Source organism: Coturnix japonica, chromosome 23 (genome assembly GCF_054131305.1).
Source record: "Coturnix japonica strain WE chromosome 23, WE-NBRP24, whole genome shotgun sequence".
NCBI classification, from domain to species: Eukaryota; Metazoa; Chordata; class Aves; order Galliformes; family Phasianidae; genus Coturnix; species Coturnix japonica.
In genome coordinates, this window is record NC_140685.1 from 1,396,977 (window position 1) to 1,420,496 (window position 23,520).

Here is a 23,520-nt window from a genome sequence, read left to right on the forward strand (position 1 = left end):
TCCCCAGCAGCCTCCAGCAGTGAGCTGATACTGATGATTCGATCTTCAGGGGCACCTGTGAGAATATTTGAATAACAGTTTCCAATGTCACAGGGTGTGTGGTGGGACAAAGTGACAGTGCTGCAGCTCAGCAGTCATGTGCACAACCATGTGCTGCACAGTCTCATGCTGTGCCAGCTTCATTACAGCACCAAGAATCAGCACTCTGTCTAAATGGTAAATAATTCCTCTTATTCCTATTTTCACTCATGCTCACTGCTGTCAGCTCATGTGGAGAAATTGAAGCCTCTGCCTATTCTCAGAGAGCATCCCCCAGATCTATCTGCATTTGAGGAGCAGCTGCTGGCAGCTCTGGTGGTTTTTATCTGCTGCATCTCTCTCACTGCCAATCAGCCCCTGCTCTTATTGCTTTTTAAGAGTGGCTGAAGCCAATAGAAGGCGCTTCATATTTAGAGGCCAGTGTCTGTCACTGATGCTGTCCACAGCCACAAGTTGGTAAGCGTCTCTCCACAATGTTTTTCAGCTTTGTACCTTCATCCATGATTCCTTCTTCTTGGACAGGTCTCCACTTGCTATGAATGCTACTAAGCACTGGATGACACTCTTTGCATTGCTGCTGAAATCAAGCATGGAGCAAAGCATTATATACCCGCTTTTTGTTGGCCAAAGGGACAGATCTACTTCTATGACTAGGATTGACTGATTTTCATACCCAGCAAAGGGAAAAAGAACTGCTGCAGAGAAGTGGTAGGGAACCAGCAGCCCAGTGTCATAGAGGGGGAGAACCAAAAAGGTTGCAAAGCCCTTTCCCTCCTCCTCTCTTCCACTCCTTTGCTCCACTTTTCCTCTTCTATCCCTTTTTCCACCTTCTGCTTCCCTCTCTGTTTCTCTCTTTTCCACTCTTTACCTTCTTTATTGCTATTTAATACAGGACAGGACTTAATTCAAATCGAAACCATGTATTTTGGGGAAAACATTCCTTCCAGCTCCATTCAGAACCTACCTGCAGTTGCCTCGAGCCACATGCTGGTCTGCAAACCAGGCAGTTATGTATGTCCTACCTAACAGCACTCACCTTCTGCCATGGTTCCTCTTACGGTGTTCAACCAGAAATGCAGATATTACGCCATACCATTATTGCACAGCAATTTTAAAGTAAAATCCACTTTCAGGAGACAGGGAAAGCAGTCAAGAGCAGATTTTGCATCACGTAGAAACCAGGTAGGCACACCTGATTCCACAGTACAATAACTGGGAGACTGAGTAGAAAATCTGCAAGATGACACAGAACAAGGCACTGAGGTAGTACACTGCAGAAGGTGGCTTCAAGGCAAGCGAACCCCTGGCAGATAGGAGCAGTATTTGACAGAAGCAGTCAGCATGAACTGATAGGCGTTGTCAGAGATGGAAATGTGTGGAGGGGCCTCCGAGTGCTTTTTGCCTCGGTAGGCCAACACCACCTCCGGGTTGTACACCAACAGCCACTTGTAGGGGTTGACAGTGATACAGAAGAGGCCTGAGTAGGTCTGTAGAAAAAACAGAAGAGAATAGTCATGGAAGACCCTCTCCCAGACAGCTGGTTTTTCTCCTTTGCAATGAAGGGAAACTTACACAGACCATCTGAGAGCAGCAGTAGCCCTTTGTTGTGAAGAACAGCAGATTGATGTAGGTGTGTCAGTATGGCCACATCCTCAGCTCTGTCAGCCAGGTGGGTTCACTGCAGATAAACCACCAGATCTGACAGCTATCAACCACAGCTCAGAGGACCAGGAGGAACGCACATAATCTGCCACCGTCTGTCCCAGCAGCTTCCTTCCCGTTCTGCACAGCCATGATCTTTCTTTTGGTGTACTCCACCTGGGGTCAGACATGAAGCAGTAGGCCTTGGTATCTTGGCTGGTTCTGTGCCCTTGTTCTCCCCACCTCTCTGACTGGCACAGGCACAGTGCAGCCCTGCTGAGATGTGCCATGATGGATTGAGGGGAATATTTCTCCCCAAAGCTGGCAGTCAGCTGTGCATTCATTACAGAGCCAGATTTCACTGCACACATGAGAAGAGAGCAGCAGCCATGTCACAGTGATTTGCCAATAAGCAGCAATCTTTCAGGAATGGAAATCAATTTTTCAGTGTTTCTTGGTAACAACTGACAATGGCAGTGCCAAGCAACCAAACAACATGCTGTTGCTGTTACCACTGCTGAAATGCAGCACCCATCACCTCTCTGTGCTCACATCCACCATTTGGTGGATTCAGCAAGCGTTGGTGCATGTTAGTGAGTGCCATTTGTTCTGCATGAGGGAATTCAATGACACACCTCTGCTTCATATGCACTTCTGACAGGCATCATTGTGTCACAGTGCCCTCTGCTGCCATCTATCAGACAGCAACATACAACGGGATACAGGCGGGAAGGCTGAGCCTCTACTACCATTCCACCAATATCCACCTGTGGGCCAATATGATGAAACAGGAGGCATTGCTTTCAGAGCAGCCTTTGTACGTAACATCATTAATGTAGACAAGCAACAAAATTAAGTACAACTTCAAGGCAGAACTCCCAGCAACACAGAAGTGCCAGCTGGAAAAGTGCCTCCCACCTAAGGCAGGAGGACTTGGAGATGAACTGATCCACCCACCTGGACAAGGAATAAAGAACTGGAAGGTGCCAAATATCTTCATCATAAGGAAAGTTTAGAACTAAACTAATTTATTGCCTCCAGGATTGTAGGAAAAAAATAAAAGGTGAGATAAGACTCCTCAGAAACTATATTGACTCTATGAAAACCAAATTCTTATTGCCAGTGCCACTCATCCCAGACACTGATATTACTGATAACGTCTTGGATGTGACAGGGCTCTAAGTGACACGAGACCCAGCATAAGAAAATTCCTTTGGAAGCTGCTTCTCTTTGCTACCTGCATCCAAAGCATCCAGAACAAGAGGAAAAATACCACAAGCTCAACAGCTGAAAAGGATGTTAAATTCTACTACAACAACAAAACAGCTGGTATAAACCAATACACAAAAATTCCTGCTGACGAGCAAATCCGAACTACACAATGGCCTTTCCTGCTATACTGTATATATTGACACTACTTTCTACAGAGATGAAATCCAGCACGAGGTTTGACCAGCATGCAAAGTTCTGATGATATCCCATTATCAATCAAATCAAATTAAAGAAAACGCAAACAGATGCCTCACAGCCACTCTGCAAGTGAGACCTCTTCTGCACAAACCCCTCTAGCGTTGCAGAGCTGCTAACACACTCCAGGCTCTCCATAATGCTGTCCCCAAGTGCAGACAACTCCAGACATGCACTGCAGCCACTTTACCAGGAGGCACTTCCTGGAAACCTCAGAAAATGATAAACAATTACACAAAGCAATCTTTATTCTCAAATGCTGCAATGCATTAATTTTATCTGCTTGACAGTCCTATGCATGGAAACACACCCCTCTTCATCCTCCCCACTTCATTACTCAACAGAGCACAATCAAGCTGACTATGCATAAAATCATTTAGATTGGAAGAAAAACATATTTGTATCTCATTAATCATTTCCTTACAAGCCAACATTGCTTCCTTGGAGAAATCCCCAGGAAAAACAACCACCATTTCTGCATCAAATGAGGAAGGCTGGGCACGGCGCAGCGCTGGTGCCATGCATGGCAGCTGCTGATGCTTCCAGCACTCTTCACCTTCTTGACTTCAGCAATGGAGTACTCTCAGCCTCTCTACTCACAATATTCTAAGTGCCATTCCCAGAAGGCATGAATAAATAAAGCAAAGGTCCTCTCGATGATGTCTGGATGAGAGATACCAACTAATTCTACCAGGTGTTCTTCTGAAAAGTGTTTTTTATCTTTTGCACACCACAACGTTTCCAAGAAGTCCTGAACTTCATTCTGTAGTCCAGATCTCACTATAAATGCTATCCATCAGAAAGGTGCTGTAGATTTTTGAGTACTGTTGCCTTTTGTATTTGGAAGAAAAGAGGTGTGTGGTGGCTGGACATTACGCTCATGTATTTCTGCTTGAGCTCCACTGTGCCCCATTATAGCCAACTCTACAGCCAATGTCCGGAGACCTCATAGTTTACAATCTGTATTTCCTCATGTGTGCAGCAATAGAAGCAGAAATCTCAGCACTCCTCTTATTCTGGCCGTAATAGTCCACAAAGTCACCATCTGGCCCAAGGAGGTACATTATTATTGTGTGATCCACCTGCAAGAAAGCACATTGTTATCTGGTGAAAAAAGATCCCGCACATCTCTCAAAGACTGCAGCAACCACGCTCCATTCAGCTGTGCATCCAGCTGTCCAACAGGACTTCTTGCCAACAAATTAAAGTAAGATCTGGGGAAACTTTATCATCACCTCAGTGACTTTCTGTTGTTCTACCTGACAAAACAAATGCCTCATTAGCACTCAGGACGCATGACAGATCGCAGACAGATCCTCCCCAGGCAGAGGCAACCCTCCCTAATCACACAGAGAGCTGGGAAAACATGAGGAAGGCACAGGCTGGTGGTCTTTTTCCCCTCACTTTTCCTAGTTTCCTTCTAATTCTCCTATTATTCTCCAACTCCAGAAAGTATCCAGGTTTCTGTTGCTCTTATCGTGTAATTCCAGTATAAATGGGGATACTTCAGTGAAGTGAATTTGCCCGCTGGGACACAGGAGCTGCATTCATGGGAGCTGGTGCACAAATATCAGGTGCTGGGAGAGGGCTCCCTCTGCTGGCTCCCTGTGATGGCATCTGCAGATACCACACAGATCTGAGCCAAGATAATGGGACTGAACTTGAAATAACATGAAAAAAATTAACAATTTTATGTTTAAAAAAATATATCTATTTAAAGTATCTTTAAAGCATCACTGAAAGCACAGCCTTCATCTAACAGCATCTCTATGAGAAAAGATGTAATAAACTGAAAATGGAGGTTAGGAACCTGTGATTGCTCCAGTTAGTACATAACCTGTGTGTGTGCCCCGGTGGCGCAGTGGTTAAAGACGCCGCCTTGCAACACTGGGGCCCGGAGTTTGAATCCCCCCTGTGGCGCAAGTGGTAGAAGTGCCGCTCTGCTACACAGAGGCTCGAATCCCGGGGGCTGGACTCGATGATCTCTAAGGTCCCTTCCAACCCGCATGAAACTATGAAACCTTGGTGCCACCGGACAAAAAGGACCAAAAGCAGTCCTGTGTTTGGAACCAAGGAATCGCATAAGCATTTCCAGCATCAGAAGCTAAAAGGATGCATTAAATTTTATAGCGTTTCTATAAAGGAATTCATATTTCTTAAGACTTTACTGAACTACGTTTATCTAAAATATTTTACTCTTGGTATCAAATACTTGAGAAATGATCACAAAATCAAACACAAGAACCTTTTAAGGGAGTCTGAATTATAATCCAGACCAACAACAAAATCCAGAGCAGGCAGCCTGCCTATAGAACCTGAACTCCCTGCCTACAGGAGGGTAAGGACAGCCAGAAGGGTGTGTTGCCTGTGTGCAAGGAAGTACAGAATAAAATAGATAAATAAAAGATAAAAAATTGCACAATGTAGTTAATAATGAATTGAGATTATGACATAGGAACTACTAATATTCAAATAATATTTGAAAAATACAAATAGATGTTTAGTAATGATTATTTGTAAATGCTCATCTCCATGTTCTTTTCAAGCCAAAGCACACAGAGAATTGACCTCTACCTCCTCCCCACTGCTCAGCAGCAAGCAGAGCACACAGCACTCGCTCCTGCACAAGTATCAGTCTTCCTCACTGACTGGAAGGCAGCTCCGTGCTCGACACAGTGAGGAAAAAAAACAACCCTTATTGAAAGAAGTGGCAGAGCAGTAACTGCCTGGGTAACAGGCGGGCACAAAACCAGCCTCAAGCTCTCTTTCCAAGATTTCCTGTTGCCGTTACCCTCTTTCCAGTCGGTTTCAGAGACCTATGTCTCCTCACCTTCCTGCAGCAAATACGCAGAGCTCACTGCAGTAGCAGCCAGAAAGGAAGCACACACACTGCTCCCTGTGGCACCACAGCTGCAGCTCTCAGGCTGTTCTCCTGCTCCAAACACCGCTTTCCTCCCTGTTCCCTACTGCTCTTCTGACACTCCAGGCTTCCAGGTGCTCAGCACAACCCTGGCACAGCACAGCTGTTTTCTCTGGAGCCTGAATCCTTTCTCATAATTACTTACATCTGTAGTTATGGTCTCTTTTTGTTTCTCCTTCCAGCTTCTCTTGAAGCTGCTCTCACTACTTCATTATCATGGCAAGATCCCTGTATTAAAACCTCGAAGTGCTTTACTAGAAGCCACATGTGGTTTAATTCACAAACAGCAGCCCTCCTTCAGCTTTCGTGGCCTCTTTTCATCTCTTCTGAAACTCTGTTCGCACATTTATTTTAAGATCCAACAGATTTTTCTCCTCTAATCCACATCCTTTGCTAATCCTCCTATTCTTACATCTCCCTTCTATAAATCTGATTTTAGGCATTACGTTTTGACTGACAGAAGACTGACCACAATTTCTGTTGAGTTTCCCCAGCAAGCTCCTCCCTCCATCCAAATGTACTGCCTTGCACACTGCCCTCTAGCTACTGAGCTGCCACTTTAAGCAAAAGCTGGTTCTTGATGTCCCACCTGGCACTCTTTAGGAGTTCAGCTGAGCGTGTGACTGTCTTCCCTTTACTTAGACTGTGTGTTGCTTTTGCCTTTTCTTTACCTGCATCTTGTTCCACCAACCTTTTGTCCACACACATAATTCATTTGCTGCAGTCAGGCAGCTTTAAAAATGCGAATAAGAATAAAACCACTGGATCAGACTAAAACCAGAATGAAGTACTACTTTCCCCTTTGATCTGCCAGTTTCCAAACATTTCTATCTCACTGGCCTCCCAGTCTGTGCATGATTTCTCTGCATTTCATCATCATCAAGAGAATTTTTTTCTCAAAGAATAATCAAGGCTCATCTATATGTCTACTGCTTGCATCTACAGCAATGGACTTAACTGCTCACTTCAATAAACCCCACCACATTAATTTGACACAGGAGGAAGATTCCCATATTATCTACAGGCCAATTTTGCATCATCCCAGTCTCTTGCCAGGAAAATCCTGCTTCTTGGTCTCAGTTTGGCAGGAAATAAGCTGTCAATCACTTTCCTCTTAGTTCTTCCTCTCAGTCTTGTTGTAATTCCTCAGTTCTACCTTCACTTTGGAGCACACGAGAAAACAGCCAGACAAAAAGGTTATGTGATGAAAAAAAAAACTTCATTACCAGGCCTGAGAGCTCGCGTGCATTCTGTATGAAGAACTTGGACTGCATGTTTTCGGAGCTACGCTGCAGTGAGGTGCTGAGCTTGTAGAGCTCTCAGTCAGAGCCCTCTTACAACACAGCTCAACATGGAGGTGCAGCAGGGCTGTCACAGATTATAACAGCTGCCTTTTGATTAAAATCCTAATCCCGTTCTCAACCAAAGCATTCCATGAGGCAAAGGCCCTACATTTACTCACAATGTAATCATTGTCTTCATCTTTGGGACCTTCGCTGTAATACACACGGAAGGCTTTGGCCACTTGGTCAATCTGTGCTCTGGTACCAGTCAATCCAACCAGCTTTGGAGAAAATTCTACAGAGAAAAAGACATTCAGATATTCGAGTGAAAGGAATTCTCGAGTCCTCCCTTTCAGTACCCTTCATTGAACGTTATAAAGCTCCAAGGTAGAAAGAAAAATGTACCTTTAACATATTTGGCAATGGCTTCTTCAGTGTCCCTCTCGGGATCAATGGTGATGAAGAGCGGGGTCAGATCAGGCAAGGATGGGATCCCATCTGTGCATAGAAACATCAACAATTACAGTTTTTCTTAGCAACCTAAAAGTCATTTCCCTTCAAACACGGTCACACACGGATTGCTACAAAATCTGTGCTGTGCACAGCTCCCAGCTGGAGGAGAAAACAAATAGGCTCTGGTGCAGAACGCGAGCACATGTAACCTGCCATAGCTGTGCCTTATTAAAGACAAATCCTCTGTTCTAGAAAGGTCAGTGCTGTCGCATCCCAAATACCTGATCCTAGAGACAGGAAGCTTGATTTATAAATCATTTAGTAATTAATTCAACTACTGAACATGTTGTTAATTAGCAATTAACAGTGTTTTGTAAGACAGTCATTTACTCCCATAGGTCACCACCATAAGCCTTGCCCTCCTACAGCTCCGCCAGCTGAATTCCCATACCAATTTCATCCACCACTTCCATCATTTTGTCGAGTTCCTCAGGACAGATGTCGGGGCAGTGCGTGAAGCCGAAGTAGATGAGCACCCACTGGCCAAGATAGTCCTTGTTGGTCTTGGGCTGCCCATCGTGGCTGACGAGCGCAAAGGGTCCTCCCAGCAGCGGTTTCCCGATGCCTCGGTTCCGCTCTTTCTCCAGCTCTACAGGAACAGCAGGAGGTGAATTCCCGCCCTGCAATCCATCCCCATCGCCGCAGCTCAGGACCCAAAGCAGCAGCATCCCTGTAAGTGCTGCTCAGAGCACCGAGCTCTGCTGGCACCACCGCACACAGCTCCCAGGCAGACAGTGCTCCCCAGCAGCACCCTCTGCTTTAGCCAAACTTCCGTACCATCCAAAAAACACAACGACGTTTCACGGTCACTGCACCTTCACGTTGCTGTCACAGGTGCATCACACCGAGGGCTGCGTGGCCCGGCTCGATACGCACTGAACGCATGTGGAAGCCGTGCCGTCCCTCAGCTTCAGCATTAAAAGCGAGGAAACGCGCGCACGAGAACCGCAGCTCCCGGAGGGTTCTCGCACCCCTCGGGGGCTTCGCACGCGGAGACAACAACGATCAGAGAGTGGCGACAGCGACAGCGCACGTGAGAACGTGAAGAGGAAAAGGAAGGAGCAGCGGTTTGCAGAAGGGCGCTGCGATTCCACCCCCGGCCCCCCGCGACCGCTGCCGGGCTGCGGGAACACTCACTGTCCTCCTTCGCCTTCTTCGCCCTCTTCATGGCCAGCAGCAGCCCCCCGCACAGGATGAAGGCGGCTCCCAGCGCCCGCCATGACACCGGCTGCCGGAGGAGAGCTCGGTCAGGGGCCGGGCACAGCCCGCACACCGCGCGGGGCGGGATCCCGGCCCCGGGACGGGGATAGCAGGGATAACAGGGATAGCGGGGATAACAGGGATAGCGGGGATAACAGGGATGCAGGGCAGGAGACAGCACGGAGCTCTTCCTTCCCCCTTCCCCCCATCCCCACCACCAGCTCCACGTGCCGCTCACTCACCGTCCGCTGCGGGGCCGCGCGGGAGCCGCTTCCGGGCGGGAGTCGTGACGCGGAGCGGCAGGTCGGTGCGGGCACGGCCCCGCGGGGCAGCAGCAGCGACGCCGCCGTCCGGCCCCGCAGCGACTGCGCCCGGCTCGGGAACAAGGCGGCGACGCCGGGCGGGACGCAGCACGATCTCCACAGCCGCCAGCAGCGCGGTCCCCGCAGTGCCGCCATGCCGCCGCCCGCTGCTCCGCCCCGTCCCTCCCCGCCGCCCGCCCCTTCCGGCCCCGGGCAGCCGCCGCCATGGAGCCCGCCCCGCGCTTCTCCTTCGGGGTTATCGCGGACGTCCAGTACGCGGACGCGGATGATGGCCACGATTTCTGGGGCTGCCAGCGGCGGTACTACCGGCACAGCCTCCGCCTGCTGCGGGCCGCCGTGGACGCTTGGGCCGCCGAGCGGCCGCCGCCCGCCTTCGTGCTGCAGCTGGGCGACTGCATCGACGGCGTCAACGCGCGGAGCGGCGCGGCCGAGGCGGAGGCGGCGCTGGGGCGGGTGTTGGAGGCGCTGGGGCGGCTGCGGGTGCCGGTGCACCACGCCTGGGGCAACCACGAGCTGTACAACTTCAGCCGGGCCCGCCTGGCACAGAGCGGCCTCCGCAGCCGCCCGCCGCCCTCCGCCGGCCCGCCCGCCGCGCCGCCCGGGGACTGCCAGGCCTACCACTTCTGCCCGGCGCCGCGCTTCCGCTTCGTGCTGTTGGACGGCTACGAGCTGAGCCCGCTGGGCCGGGACGCCGACAGCCCCCAGCACCGGGCGGCACTGCGGCTGCTGAGGGAGAAGAACCACAACGCGGAGCTCAACAGCCCCGCAGGTACCGCCGCGCTCGGGGTAGTGCGGCACGGCCGCCCCGCAGTGCTGACGCGGCGCCTGGCCTCGTAAAGGGAGGCCTAAATATTGATAAATGTGAAGCAAGTAACGGACATACAGCAGGTGCGTATATGTGCGCCTAATCTTCTTCATTGCAGGACTTGAAGAACCGCGGTTTGTATTATTCAATGGAGGATTCAGCCAAGCCCAGCTGGACTGGTTCAATGACGTACTCAAGTTCTCCGATGAAAACCAAGAAAAAGTTGTCGTTATGGGTAGGTGGATATGAAGGATATAGACAAAATGGTTAGGGAGCATTACAATACATGTTAGCAGGGGAAAACATAGTATTGTAGTTGTATGTATGTAAGTGGTGTCGTTGGAGAATAGCAGCTGTGTCTCACACTTGGGTAAGCTCGTTGGATAGAGGCAGCAGCCTGAGCTTCCCACCCAGGAAGGCAGTTTGATTCATAGAATGGCCTGGGTTGCAAAGGCCCACAGTTCTCATCCAGCTCCAACCCCTTGCTGTGTGCAGGGTCACCACAGCAGCCCAGGCTGCCCAGAGCCACATCCTGCCTGGCCCTGAACGCCTGCAGGGATGGGGCATCCACATCCCCCCAGAATCGATCTTGCAGTGTCAGTGAGTATTGTTAAGCTGGGACCTCATATTCTGAAATCAAGATGCTGCATAAAGAAAAAATGAAAGATACTTGAAAGGAAGAAAGAAATAAAATACGAGAATCTTACAGATGCTCTGTGTAGAACTAATGAAGGCAATGACAGAACTTTGATTGAGAAATAGGTGCTATAGGAAAAGATATCCCGTCCCAGTAACAGTCTGGAGAAAGGGATGAGATGAGGAACATGATCATCCCCCATTTGTACAGTCGTGCCACTGGAGAGAAGGGCAGGGGAAAGGGGGACCTGTGCAGGCTCAGATTGCACAGGAGCTATTGCAGAGATGGAAGGGGTGGCTGCAGACACCCCCTGTTCCAGGCACCCACAGTCATGTAGTCACTCACTGGTTCAGACTGTGAGCTCAGAATTCCACCACACCCTCATTTTTCCTGCACTCCAAATCAAAGTGGTTCTGTTCATATAGAAAATGCCCAAACAAGGTGTGGGTACAGGGCATTGCATAAGAAGCTGACCCCCACCTTGCCATAACCTCCTGCAGGTTGTAGTTAGTGAACGGACAATAGGGAATGGCCTCATGTTGCATCAGGAGAGATTCAGGTTGGATATTAGGAAAAATTTCTTCTCCAAAAGAGCAATCAGGTGTTGGAGTAGGCTGCACAGGGAGGTGCTGGAGTCACCATCCCTGGAGGTATTCAAGATGTTGTACTGAGAGATGTGGTTTAGTGGTGGTCGGTGGTATGTGGGTGGTTGGACTGGAGGTGATTCTGTTATTTGGTCAGTAACCTTCCTGCTTCTTTCCCTCCCCACTGCAGGTCATCAGCCCATCCACCCAGATGCTTCAAATGAAGTTTGCCTAGCCTGGAATTACAGAGATGCCCTTTCTGTCATACACTCTCATCAGTGTGTGGTCTGCTTTCTTGCAGGGCACCTGCACCATGGTGCCTATTGTTTAGACTCGCATGGTGTTCATCATTTGACTTTGGAGGGGGTTATTGAAACTCCACCCGAAAGCAATGCCTTTGGAACTGTTTATGTCTATGATGATAAAATGGTATTAAAGGGAAGGGGCAGAATTTCAGACAGAGTGATGTGCTTCTGAAAATGCTGAGCAGATGTCTAATTGCAAACTTTTCTTCTTTGGAAGTACTCAGACTAAGTAGTATGGGATCCAGCACGTTCTTTGTTTGTAGAAAGATCTACATGGCTGATCCTTACAGTTTTAACTCTCATGTTTCTCTCTCTCAGACGCAGAACTCTAAAAATCATGTTTCTGTAAGGAAAAAGACTCAACTACTTCTTGGAGAATAGAGAAGGCCAGTAACCGTGTTTGAAGAATGCAAAATGTTGACTTAACCAGGCAGTCTTGAACAGATTGTTATTTATTGTGAAAAACAACCATCAGACAAAAATCCTAGTTGGTAGTTTTGTTTTTATGGGCATATTTGTCAGATTTAAAGCATTCAAAGTTGTACCTGCCCAGAAGTAGCTACATACATCTAGCCGGAAAGTCTAACCTGTAGCCTAAAGCAGTCTTCTGAACTCTGCTTTAAAAGACTCGAGTCATTTTGGTAAAAAAAAAGCAAAGCCAATGAAAATGGGCATTGTCTGTGCTACATCAGAGCACAGTGCTGAGAGGACCAGGCTTTAAATTAAAATGAAGGCAGGAAAACTGGCATCTTCTAATGCCACAGATGCAGCAGGTGGGATACATGTGTGCCTGACCTGCAGCAGCACTGAGGGAACAAGCTCTAACTTGGGATGACTTGAAGTGTGTTGCTGTGCTGCATCTGGATCCATGCTGTCTCTCACAGCCTGAGTAGTCATTCACCTGTGCTTCCTTCTCCACTAGTGGTGATGATGAAGCATGCTCACTGTCTCTGGGCTGCTGTATAGGTTCTGCTTTCCAGGAGCAGACATTCTGGGAGAAGCAAGTTGTAATAGTGACCATGTCTGCTGGCGGCACTCTGAGCATGCTTTTTGCAGAAAATAAAGAAGCTTTCACTGGATTTTCTTTAGAAAAATTGTATTTACTACTCAAAACTGTAACTGTCAATTAAAGATAATAGCAAAAAATTAAATATATTCCACTTATGATTTTAGCATAGGAACAGAAACACTGAGTGGTTAATCTTTCAGCAAATCTCAATGGATTATCTTGGCAGACATCTTTCAAGTTTTATATCCATAATGAGTCATTTATTGAAACAAAATGTTTGATCTCCTTTTCCCTTAATGTTCCAGCACAGTAGCTTTCCCAGATACAAGGTGGAAGGAGAGACTGAACTGGGGATGCCCAGATATTTTGAATAATCAATCTAAGAACACACTGAAGGTCAACAGTGCTTTGAAAACATCCAAAGCAGCAGGATGAACAGTGTCCATAGAAAAATTCTCCCCTGGGATTTGACAACGCTCTTCAGTTTTTTTCTGGAAACCTCAAGCTACACTGTGGGAAGCAGCCAGACATTCCTGTCCTATCAAACCGATACTAACCTTTCATTAAGAAAAAAAAAAAAAAAAAAAAGCAGTGTAAAATGAGGTCATAATACTTCTTTATGTGCCATCTCCACCAGGTCAAATCACAGTTTTGCAGTGTTCTGGCCAAGATTCTCGCATCTCTTTGTTCATATGAATGTACAGCCACAAAACAAAGGGGAAGAGGGCGACCAAGATTGCAGTAGTTAAATGAATTCCACCCAGCGGATTCCTAGAAAGAAGCAAATGCAACAGTGCTGTTTCAGATCAGACTGCTACCACTGCCATGGCTGTGGTTGGCTAAAAACAGCAGAGAGCCTTTGGCCACTGTGTCATCTCTACGTAGCTTCTATAGTTGCATCAGCAGAGTCCTTTAGGCCTTATGGCCATACCATATGCCAGCAGAAATGTTTTCTGCCACCATCTCAGGCTATATAAAACAGGTGACAAAAGCACTGCCCAGAGCATATTACATGTTTCAACATTACAAAACATTGTTTGGCAGCCTGAGACTTTTCATGCTCCCAGCTGTTAGGAATTAATTTAGTGAAATTGCTGTAGATCTCTAGAGAGGCTGGAAGGGAAAGCACTTGCATCCCTGTCTGTGCTGGCAGAATGCAGTAGACGCCATTAGACAAATTCCCCCACTGGAAAGTTCCTAATTTGGGAGCAATGGTAGAAATGGTTTTGTAGCTTTCATTAGCGGTTGTGGCTCATGTTCATTGGCCTGTTCCACATGCAGAGTACACTGTCCTTGTACAAAAGGGGAATGTGTCTCCTGCTCACTACTGCAGAAGAAGCAAGAAAAGAAAGTTTTCCTTCCCCTTCTGCAGACTTCTAGGTGTGAAGAACCCTACAAGCTGCAGTACCAAATACTGCAGCTGAGGATTAAGATTTAGACCGTAACATGAGTCAGAAAATCACAGAACATCCTGAGTTGGAGAGGATCCTGGCTCCACAAAGGACCACGCAAACATCAAAACATGAAGTAGAAAAATAAGCAGCCAAAATCACCTACGGGTTTCCAAGAAGCTACTCACTAAATCTGAACACAAGTGAATTAAGAAAAACTTACTTTGCTGAACTGCGACAAAGACTCATCCATACTGTAATAATCACCAGACCAAACAACTCTCTAAAAAGCCAAACAAAAACTAGATCAGAAAATAACGTAAACAACTGCTTGTTTATGAAAAACGCAAACTGCCTCCAAAAGAATAGGTAAGTATGGGCTGTCTCCCTTTGGAGATGTTAAATATACGTTATAGGGTCTGCACTTAAAACTAAAGTATTGCCTCCCATCTCAAATCTACAAACACGCAACTAAGCTGTACAGCTGCAGAAATTCCTGCTTCTTTTTTTGTTGCATTGCTAAACGTAGATTCTATAGCACATTTCCCTCATCAATATATAACAAAGCAACACTCCAGTACTCCTCACTGTAAAAAGAAGCATTAGCTGCTACTGCTTCCCCTCTGTGCTGAGCAAGCAGCCAGTTTAGCCAAGCAATCAAAGGAATATCCAGGTGAAAGATCCTCCCTCCCCCTCAGTACCCAACAATTCAGAGCACTCAGCAGGCTGTGACAGTTAAGCACAAAACTGGTATCACCTCAAGAGTTTTTAACACTAAATGCAATTTATACAGCTCCTGTAGCACAGCACCCAGCTATTTCACAGTACTGTGCTGTGGTCTCTGAAAGCCAGAACTGTCCCCAGTTAAATCTAGCTGCCTCAGTGGGGAAGGATTCAGACATGATCCTTCATCCACCTTTCAGTTCTTTTATCCAACAGATTGCTGCTTTGTAATGCTGTGTTCCTTACTCTTTGGTTTGATTCACCAGAACGAACAGCACCACTGCAGCAGCCCAACAAAGCTCAGCAACATGACCGATGGGAGACAGCCTGGTGTACCAAAGTCTTTCATGGAAATTCAGTACTTACCTGCCCTCCTCTTCGTGCAAAATGTTTCCTTGAGTATATGCAAACAAAGAGTAAGCCAAGGAAATGGTCCCGATAGTACAGCCAGCAGAATGAAGGTCACAGAGCCTCCTCCAAAAAAAGTTTTCTGAAGAAAAAAATAAGCTGGCAGGAACTACAATGTAGCATGAAATACGTTCTATGAATTGAAGAGTAACTAAGCTGCTAACAGACATGCCTGCAGCAAGCACATATGCCCTAGACAGGAAGACAGAATTAATACCAGCATCTGTATGATTATGGAAAGCTGCTAGAAAGTGCTGCTGAAATTGTATGCTAGTGAGCTGGGGTCTTCCTTTCCCAGGAATGCAACTTGTTGGCAGCAGTGCTGCAAAGAAAACAGTTCCCTGTTAGCCCAAGAAAGCAAAACATGTTCCAGCATTCAGTATGCACAGAAAATCACAAGACAGACTACAAATGGGAGTTTGCTTAATTTGGAGAAACAGCTCTTCTGGAGTGCATGCTCAGAGTGCTGACCAGCGCTGCTAACACCATGGCACAAGGAGCATCTGCCTTCAAGCTCCCTGACTAGCCTTCATTCGACCTTTTGCCAGTGATCATGAGCAGCCCTGACATCTCTACCTTGGGGCTGGGGACTGATGTTTTAAAGACAGAAACAGAGACATGAAAAATCTGAAAGGACCCATGCTTTTTTCTTGCTTTCCATGTCCACTCCCTCTAGGAGGAGAGGTGAGCAAATGACATACGCTGAGCTCCAGCTGATGTCAGCAACTTCCATAGCAAACACTGTAAAATCAAAAGCTGTCTTTTCTAGGCACTGACCTCTCCAAGCAAGTGTGAAAAATGATGGGCTGCCAAAATTCAAGAACTCAGTGTGACCTAATTTCATGATCAATCGCACAGTAAATTAATCATACGGCCAAACTCACTGCAGCTCTGCAGAGGCTGAATCTGAGTTACACAGACCTGAGTGGCAAAGACCACTTGTTGAATTTGCACAAATGCCAAATTACACAACAGTTGTGCAGTTTCAATCTTTATTTCCTAAAGACTCTAGTGCAAGTGACATACCTGTAGATTAGCTTGCAGATACTCCTGGCCAGTTGAATGCCAGGCTGCACTTACTGCAGTCATTTAAAAGTTAAAAAAATAATTATTTTCTGGAGTGCTGGACAGTATCTGATCTGAACAGTTCTTTCAACACTTCACATAGGTCAGCCCTCAGTGTGCAATACTGGAAACTCAGTCACTGCACAGACTTATCTGAGCATATGCACCACTGCCTTTGTGCTGTATGGAGCAGCTGCACTACTTGATGCTAAACAAGATCTTTAGCTCTCTCCCAAAGCACTGTAACAGAGCTTAACAGCTTGTATATGACACAGATAAGCAAAAACCCAACTTTACAACAGGGAGACTGCACAGATTAAACTATGTACTAAGGTCAACAACGGAGCCAGGTTCAGAACATGCTTCCAGGATTGCGCTCCATTTATTCCATGAGCACTTGAATCAAGGTGTAGTGATAACACCAACACAGTGGCAGCACTGTAAGTGGGGCTCCTGTGTTCACTTGCAGCATTTCCAATCACAAGTACTAACACTACCTTCAGTAGAAGCAGGTCCGTCAGCTTTCAGCACACAAAATGTAATAGGACTCGAGTCCATATTAGCCTGACCCATGACTCAGTGAAAACAAACTTTTCAGGGGCAAAATTTGAGCAGAGATTGTGTTTTACACACCAATATCATACCTGTTACCAAAGGGTTAAGGACAACAAGCAGTGTAAGGGCAGCTGGAACCAAGTAGACAACCTGTTAATCAAACACAAACTTAGCAAGCTAAGGAACCAGTAGTCACCTACAGCAGCACTTCTCCATAGCATTTTATGAGATGCACAGAACAGCTGTACGGCTCTCTCCCTTTCCCATTCCCTGGTAATGCTAGCACTTCCCTGTGAGCAGAAGCAACCCAGTATTCCCACACCTGCCACCCCAAATCCTTGTGTGGCACAGCTGTGAGACCATCAGCCAAGCACCAGCCCTTGTGCCCCAGCTCAGGGTTACCTGAGCTACATTGTGGTTCCCCTAGGGAAAGGCCGTGACAAACTGCCCGGCACACCCCAATCCTCGTCCATTCTGGGTGGGCACAGAGCAGCCCCTGTTCCTGCATCCTGGCCCTGCTGCTGCCATCTGGGGTCACGGCTCATGGTATGCGCAGGGAGTGCAAGGGACACAGAAGGGACAAGAACAGCCCGCACCCACCCACAGCTCCTGCCATAAACGGAACCCTCGGGCCTCTGCGGCTCCAAGCCCTGCTGACATTGCCCCAGGACCATTGATGGCTGCTCCTGAGAACGACAGCCGCAGACAGAATAGAGCGAGTCTTATTTAATTTTCTTGAGTTAGGGATCCCTGCTGAGGCCCGCGCTGGCAGGAGGCAATCGAGCCTGTGACCCAGACGGAGCACAGTTGGTGTCAGAGGGCTGTCGGTGAGCTGCTCCGGGGACACAGGGCCCAGGCACGGCCGGACCGAAGCGCTCGGCCGTTCTGCCGCTACCCGAGCGGGGCCCCCACCTTCAGCCCCGCACAGCTGCAGGCCGTACTCACCACCCACAGCCCGGCGTCGGGGTCGTTCACCTGCAGGGAGGAAGCGCACCCTGTGTCCTCGCGGCCAACGCACCGGCCAGGCCGGGCTCGGCATGCGGGACACGGAGGGGAGCGGGGTGAGGGGGCCCGGGACTGCGCCAGGCCGCGGTACCGCCGTGGGCCCGAGCTCCGCCGCGGCCTGGGACAGAATCGCGCCCGCTGCCCTCACCTGCACGGCGGCCGCCAGCCCGAAGAAGGCGGCCATCAGCAAGTTGCAGAGCCTCCACAGCAGCCCCGCCGTGCTGCAGCCCGCCATGGCGGCGCGGCTCACCGCCTCGGCCGGGAGAGGGCCGGGCTGGCCGCGGGCTGCGGGAGGGGCAGGCTGCCCTTCGAGCCGCCGGGTCGTGCAGCCGGCAGCGGGTGTGTGGGCGGGATGTGGGAGCTCCGACCGCGGAGGTTTCCGAGTCTTGCCTGGGCTGAGCTCGGCTGGGCCGCTGATGGTGATAAACCTGCTGCGGATGGGCTGCTGGACTACAGCCGTCCCGACATCCCTCATGCCAACATTTGTGTGTTTCTGCCAAAAATCATGTACCGGGAAGAAAATTAGATCGTTGGTCTGAGGAAATAAATTAGATCATTTCGTCTGAAGAAATAAACAAGAAATAAATGTAGAAATGTACACGATAAGACTTTTGAGAACTGCCTAGGGGTGCCTCCACCCATGGTGGTATTTTGAAGATGTGCAGATGCAGTGCTTAAGGACGTGGGTCAGTGGGGAACGTGGCAGTGCTGGACTAATAGACAAACGTCATCATGTAAGTGGTCTTTTCCAAGGTAAATGATTCTGTGATTGCTGTAGTTATGAAAATGCATGAGCCTTTACAAGAGCGGCCTTGCCTGTGGACTAAGTGGCCTATGCCCCAGGACTTCCAATCTCCATCTCAGCAAAGCCTGGTCTGTTTGCCTGTTGACCCAGTCACTGACTCACAGGCCTAACCTCAGTCCTGTCTCACCACCATGGGTCTGTCTGGCCATCACCTGTAGACTGACTGCCCAGCTTGATGTCAGACCTGCCTTGTCACCAAGGCCTTTCCTGGTGGCTCAGACTCTCAGTTGGGTCTGGCTGCAGCTCCTGGTCCTGAACTGCTCACCCCACAGAGATGGTAGGACAGACCCTGGCTGGTATCTCCCTTGTATCAGGAATGGTGTGGTGAGCAGGACTAGGGAAGTCATCCTGCCCTTGTACTCAGCACTGGTGAGACCTCACCTTGAGTACTGTGTTCAGTTTTGGGCATCTCAGTACAGGAAGGACATGGAAGTGCTGGAGCAGGTCCAAAGAAGGGCAATAAGGCTGGTGAAGGGCTTGGAGAATATGCCCTAAGAGGAATGACTGAAAGAACTGGGGCTGTTTAGTCTGGGGAAGAGGAGGCTGAGGGGAGACCTGATTGCTCTCTTCCAGTACCTGAAAGGTGATTGCAGCAGAGCGGGGTTGGTCTCTTCTCACTGTTGACAGGTGACAGGAGGAGGGGAAATGGCCTCAAGTTGCTCCAGAGGAAGTTTAGGTTGGATATCAGGAAAAACTTCTTCACAGAAAGGGTTGTTAAGCACAGGAATAGGCTCCCCAGGGAGGTAGTTGAGTCACTATTCCTGGATGTGTTTAAAAACCATTTGGATGTGGTGCACAAGGACATGATTTAGCAGAGGATTGTTAGAGTTCGGGTAGTTTGGTTAGATTGTGATTGGACTTGGTGATCTTTAAGATCTTTTCCAACCTGAGAAATTCTATCATTCTATGATCCTTTGCCCTGTGCTGTCCTTCCCAGCTCTTGTCCCTGGGGGAGCAGCCAGCCCCTGCTATTCCCTGAGGAGTTCCTTTACCCACTTCTGTATGTGTGTGCCAGCACCCAGGAAGTGCAGGAAGGTGCAGTTAGGGAAGTGGGGGAGGGCTGAAGTGCAGGCCTTGGTACGGGCCGCCTGGGACAGTTGTGGGCTTACAGTGCTAGTCACCATGGTGGCCTAAAGCATCCTGGAGTGTTGAGGAGTAATTAATACTAGTCAGGGATAAAAGGAGGCCTTATGGTTTTTCCAACCAGAACGCTGGGATTTAAATCACTGTTTTTTGTATAGACCCAATGTTTGAGGATTTTGCACTGAAGAAATGATTTGGGGATTTTTTTTTTTCCATTGCCTGGAGAACAAAAAGGGCACTGCTCAGAAAAACAGTACTTCCTCATCATTTCCTGATCACTTATCTCCCACAGTGGTAGTTACAAACTGATGGGCTGTTAGTCCCACTGATTTCTGTAGCAGCATTCAACTCCATTTACATCTCACTAAATTATTATATGGAAGACATGTGAATGCATTTGTGGAGGGGATTAATGCTCATCTAGTCCTGCTATTTTTAATTAAGTCTTCTCTTGGACAGGTTATGAGAAACTAAACTGCTGCAGAGTATGTCACAAAGAAGCAAGAGCTCTCTTTGTAAATGGTTGTCATTGTTACAGCCCCACTGAGTAGGCTTTGTGTTTCATAGTAATTATTTTATTCTGTATATTAAACAATTGCTGGTGGCTGCAGGCAGAGCAGCAGGACACATCCAATATAACTAAATCCCCCTTCATGTTTAAATTGATTCACACTCCTGTCCTGAAGCCCATTAAAATTAAACTGCTCTCCACAGGTGTCCATAAGTGTACAACTTTCCTATTAACAAGCATTCCAGGAAGAGGGTACCAATCCTTAGAGAAAAGCTCAGGGATTACACTGCAGCAGTGCGTGTACACCTTGTTTTCTTCTCAACAAACCCATCTTGAACTGTGGACTTCCAAGAGGAACAGGCAAAATGTCCTTGCAGATTTTCCGTATGTCTCCAAGGAGCTGCATCCCCTTGGTGAGGCACCAGGAACTACACTTTATTCCTTAGTTCATGTTTTTTAGGATTCAAGACCTCACCGCAGAGCACTTGAGTTTGTCTCTGTGTTGCAGTCTTTGTTACCAGATCTTCACTCCAGTCCCTTAACCTTGGAAGAGCTGAGCTCCAGCAGTGAGTGCAGGGGGCAGTGTACTGTGTGTGCCTGAAATAGTCCAGTGGTTAGGAAGCACAGACAGTGAGAGAAGTAATGGCTTGGAACAGTCACCTCTCTGCACAGCCTTCTGGACAGCACAAGAGCTGTTAGTTTTTATGTGTAACTTCCAGGTCCAGGTCTTCTGAATGTATTTGCTAAGGAAGGGAAGGGTATTTCAGGCTATAAAAGAGAAAAGCCAAGGAATTCTAGATAGATAAAATGTAACAGTGGTGCTTGGAAGAATAAGAGAGTTGAACATAAGACAGAGTGTATATATTGTTAGGGCAATTTATATAATGGGAAAATAAAAACAGAGTTTATACACCATCTCTTTTCAGCTGGGAAGCAAAAGTGTGAATTTCTGTCAATTTTCTCCAACTGTATTAGCTGATTTTGCAAAAAGAAAACTCAGCTCGGATCAGCTCTGATCGTTTTGTTTGATCAGTCAAACAAAACGTACTGCACACCCCTGTACAGCTCACCTCGTTCAAGGCCATGGTTGGGCTGTGGGAGAGCTGCTGCTTGCCATGTCACAGAGGGGAAGCTGCAGCTTCTGGAGAGTAGCTGGGAGAAAGGCATGGAGACAGGGCAGGAGGCAGAGAAACAGACAGAGAAGCAGAATCAGGGCTTCTCATCACATGACTATATGAGTCCTGACTCCGCCACTCATCTTCCTGTATTGCCATGCACAGCAGGGCTCCTGAGCTTGTTTCCCAGGTCTTGCTCTTCTGTGGAGTCAAATGAGAGATTTTTGTTGCTTCTCAAAACAAGATTTTTAGTGTTTTGGCACATAAGCTCCTTGCTGCTCTTAGCACATCCCACAGAAGAGCTAAGTCAGTATTTACATCTTTTGAAACAAAGCAGTAAGTTCTTCTAGTGTAGAGCAGTTGACCCTTTTGTTGCACACTGACAGAATCACCCATTCCAGTGACCACTCCACAGCTTTCATTCTTGCAGACACTGATGATGCCACTGTGAGTGGCCATAGATTGGTTCTGGTTGGATCAAAACTCATTACGAGGTCCAGGTGGAAAGGTGGAGTGAGGAAGGGCTTGGAAGCCTTAGTGCATTCCTGGCCCAAAGATCCTGACTGAAGCTCAAATAGGGAAAACACTGGAGATAAATGTGTGGATACACAGTTGATTGCCATACAGGCTCTGGTTTTATTTGCATTAATTGATGGGTCATGTCCCATGAGGATGGAAGGATGGAGTCTAATTTAGTGAGAATAAGAAGAGCCTCATATTCACTGCTTTGCTGACTTCAGAGTTTGAACATCTAAAGTGTTCAATAGATAAGCCTCCTTTTTGTCCTTATTTTAATCCTATGTTAACAACCCTTTTCCTACCTCATTATTTTGCAGAGCTCACACAAGTCTACCGACCTTATGCTTTTGCCAGATGCTCTCTATAATTCTAACATCTTTTCAGTACCCAGCAAAGTTCTGGAGTATCCCATTGAACCAGGCACTTGTATGTACCCAGCCATAACAGCCATCATGAGCTTATCAGCAAAAAATGCAGTCTAATGTTCCAGCATAGCACAGGTTTTTTAATTATTATTTTTTCATGAAGCCAAAAGTAGCAGGTTTCTATATGTTGACTTTAGCAAGGTTTTAACAGCAGCTGACCTGACTCTCAAGAAGATATGTCTACACTGGTGAAAAAACTGTACCTCAAGGGCTAATTAACAGTGACTGTTAAAATGGAAGAACATATTGAAAGTATTTTCCATTCTGACCCCAGTTCTCTTTGCCTGGATGATTCATGCTCAAGAGTACCTTATAAATTATGATGAGCAACACCAACACTAGTGAAGGAACAACTACATAGGGGATTTCAAAAGAGTGCAGAGGCATCGTGGTGAGCAAGCTGAACACTGGCAATAATAAAGGCAAATGCCATCCTGGAAAGCAGGATAAGCTGCAGTAGTGTGCCTAGACAGGGACAGTATTAAAAACAAACAAACAAGCAAATAAATAATGCAGATCATCAGAAGAAAGTCAAAGGAGGACAGTGGGGATTCTGGGATGCACAGGAAACATGAAAGAAGGCTGAAAGAATTGTGTTGATGCAGCCTGTAGAAGAGAAGGCAAGAGTGAGAAGGGGAAAGAAAACAGTCACCAACTGCCTTAGAGGTCATTTCAAAGACAGGAATTACTTGTATTTCATTGCTGTAGTGAACAGGAAGGGGTGTAAAGGATTTCAGCTCAGACAAAAAAGCTTAAGTTAGGCTTTCAGCTAATGTCAGGATAGTAGAGTGCCAGAGCAGATTGCTGGGGGATGGTACAATCTCCATCACTGGAGGTCTTTAAGAATAGGTTTCCCAAACATGTGTCAGGACAGGTATTGTTGATCCTCCCAGATTTGCAGGGTGAAACAAGAGAAGCAGAATAGTCCTTACCTGTGTAAACCACATGCAGGTGGCGTGAAGCAGGGATGGCAGCCAGCTGTTGGCTTTTCCAACAGGTACTGGGTCTATTTATTGTGACTTGTAAGATGTCAGCTTTGGGTTTGCACTCTTGGTTAGGGCAGAAGAGAAAGCTTAAGGAGAGGGAAGAGAAAGGAAGGTTGTGGATCTAGGGGAGATGTCTTCAGTGCCAGAACTGGACTGCATATGCCCCTCACTCAAGCCTTTGACTCTGTATGTAAGTTTGCATG

The 23,520-nt window shown here is 47.6% G+C and overlaps 3 protein-coding genes across 5 annotated transcripts; 1 reads left to right on the forward strand and 2 right to left on the reverse strand.

Moving 5' to 3' along the window:
• Nucleotides 1–3,377: 3,377 nt before the first annotated feature.
• Nucleotides 3,378–9,544, reverse strand: SCO1 (synthesis of cytochrome C oxidase 1). Of its 2 annotated transcripts, XM_032448300.2 has the most exons (6): nucleotides 9,306–9,544; nucleotides 9,001–9,091; nucleotides 8,255–8,452; nucleotides 7,756–7,848; nucleotides 7,530–7,645; nucleotides 3,378–4,229 (listed from the first exon to the last, which is right to left on the reverse strand). In XM_032448300.2, the coding sequence occupies exons 1-6, from the start codon at nucleotides 9,519–9,521 to the stop codon at nucleotides 4,101–4,103; spliced, it is 843 nt and encodes a 280-aa protein (XP_032304191.2). In that variant the 5' UTR covers nucleotides 9,522–9,544; the 3' UTR covers nucleotides 3,378–4,100. The 2 variants fall into 2 exon arrangements, with proteins under 2 accessions (XP_032304191.2, XP_085378837.1); XM_085522711.1 differs by lacking the exon at nucleotides 7,530–7,645.
• Nucleotides 9,545–9,560: 16 nt separating this feature from the next.
• ADPRM (ADP-ribose/CDP-alcohol diphosphatase, manganese dependent) lies at nucleotides 9,561–12,868 on the forward strand. Of its 2 annotated transcripts, XM_015879514.3 has the most exons (3): nucleotides 9,561–10,155; nucleotides 10,310–10,426; nucleotides 11,603–12,868. In XM_015879514.3, exons 1-3 carry the CDS (start codon nucleotides 9,591–9,593, stop codon nucleotides 11,887–11,889), a joined length of 969 nt encoding a protein of 322 aa, XP_015735000.2. In that variant the 5' UTR covers nucleotides 9,561–9,590; the 3' UTR covers nucleotides 11,890–12,868. The 2 variants fall into 2 exon arrangements, 1 of the variants encoding a protein (XP_015735000.2); XR_014936702.1 differs by lacking the exon at nucleotides 10,310–10,426 and having other exon boundaries at nucleotides 9,561–10,274.
• TMEM220 (transmembrane protein 220) lies at nucleotides 12,154–18,129 on the reverse strand. Its single transcript, XM_015879640.3, has 6 exons — nucleotides 18,022–18,129; nucleotides 17,814–17,843; nucleotides 16,958–17,018; nucleotides 15,207–15,330; nucleotides 14,341–14,400; nucleotides 12,154–13,497 (listed from the first exon to the last, which is right to left on the reverse strand). The coding sequence occupies exons 1-6, from the start codon at nucleotides 18,106–18,108 to the stop codon at nucleotides 13,365–13,367; spliced, it is 495 nt and encodes a 164-aa protein (XP_015735126.2). The 5' UTR covers nucleotides 18,109–18,129; the 3' UTR covers nucleotides 12,154–13,364.
• Nucleotides 18,130–23,520: the final 5,391 nt, after the last annotated feature.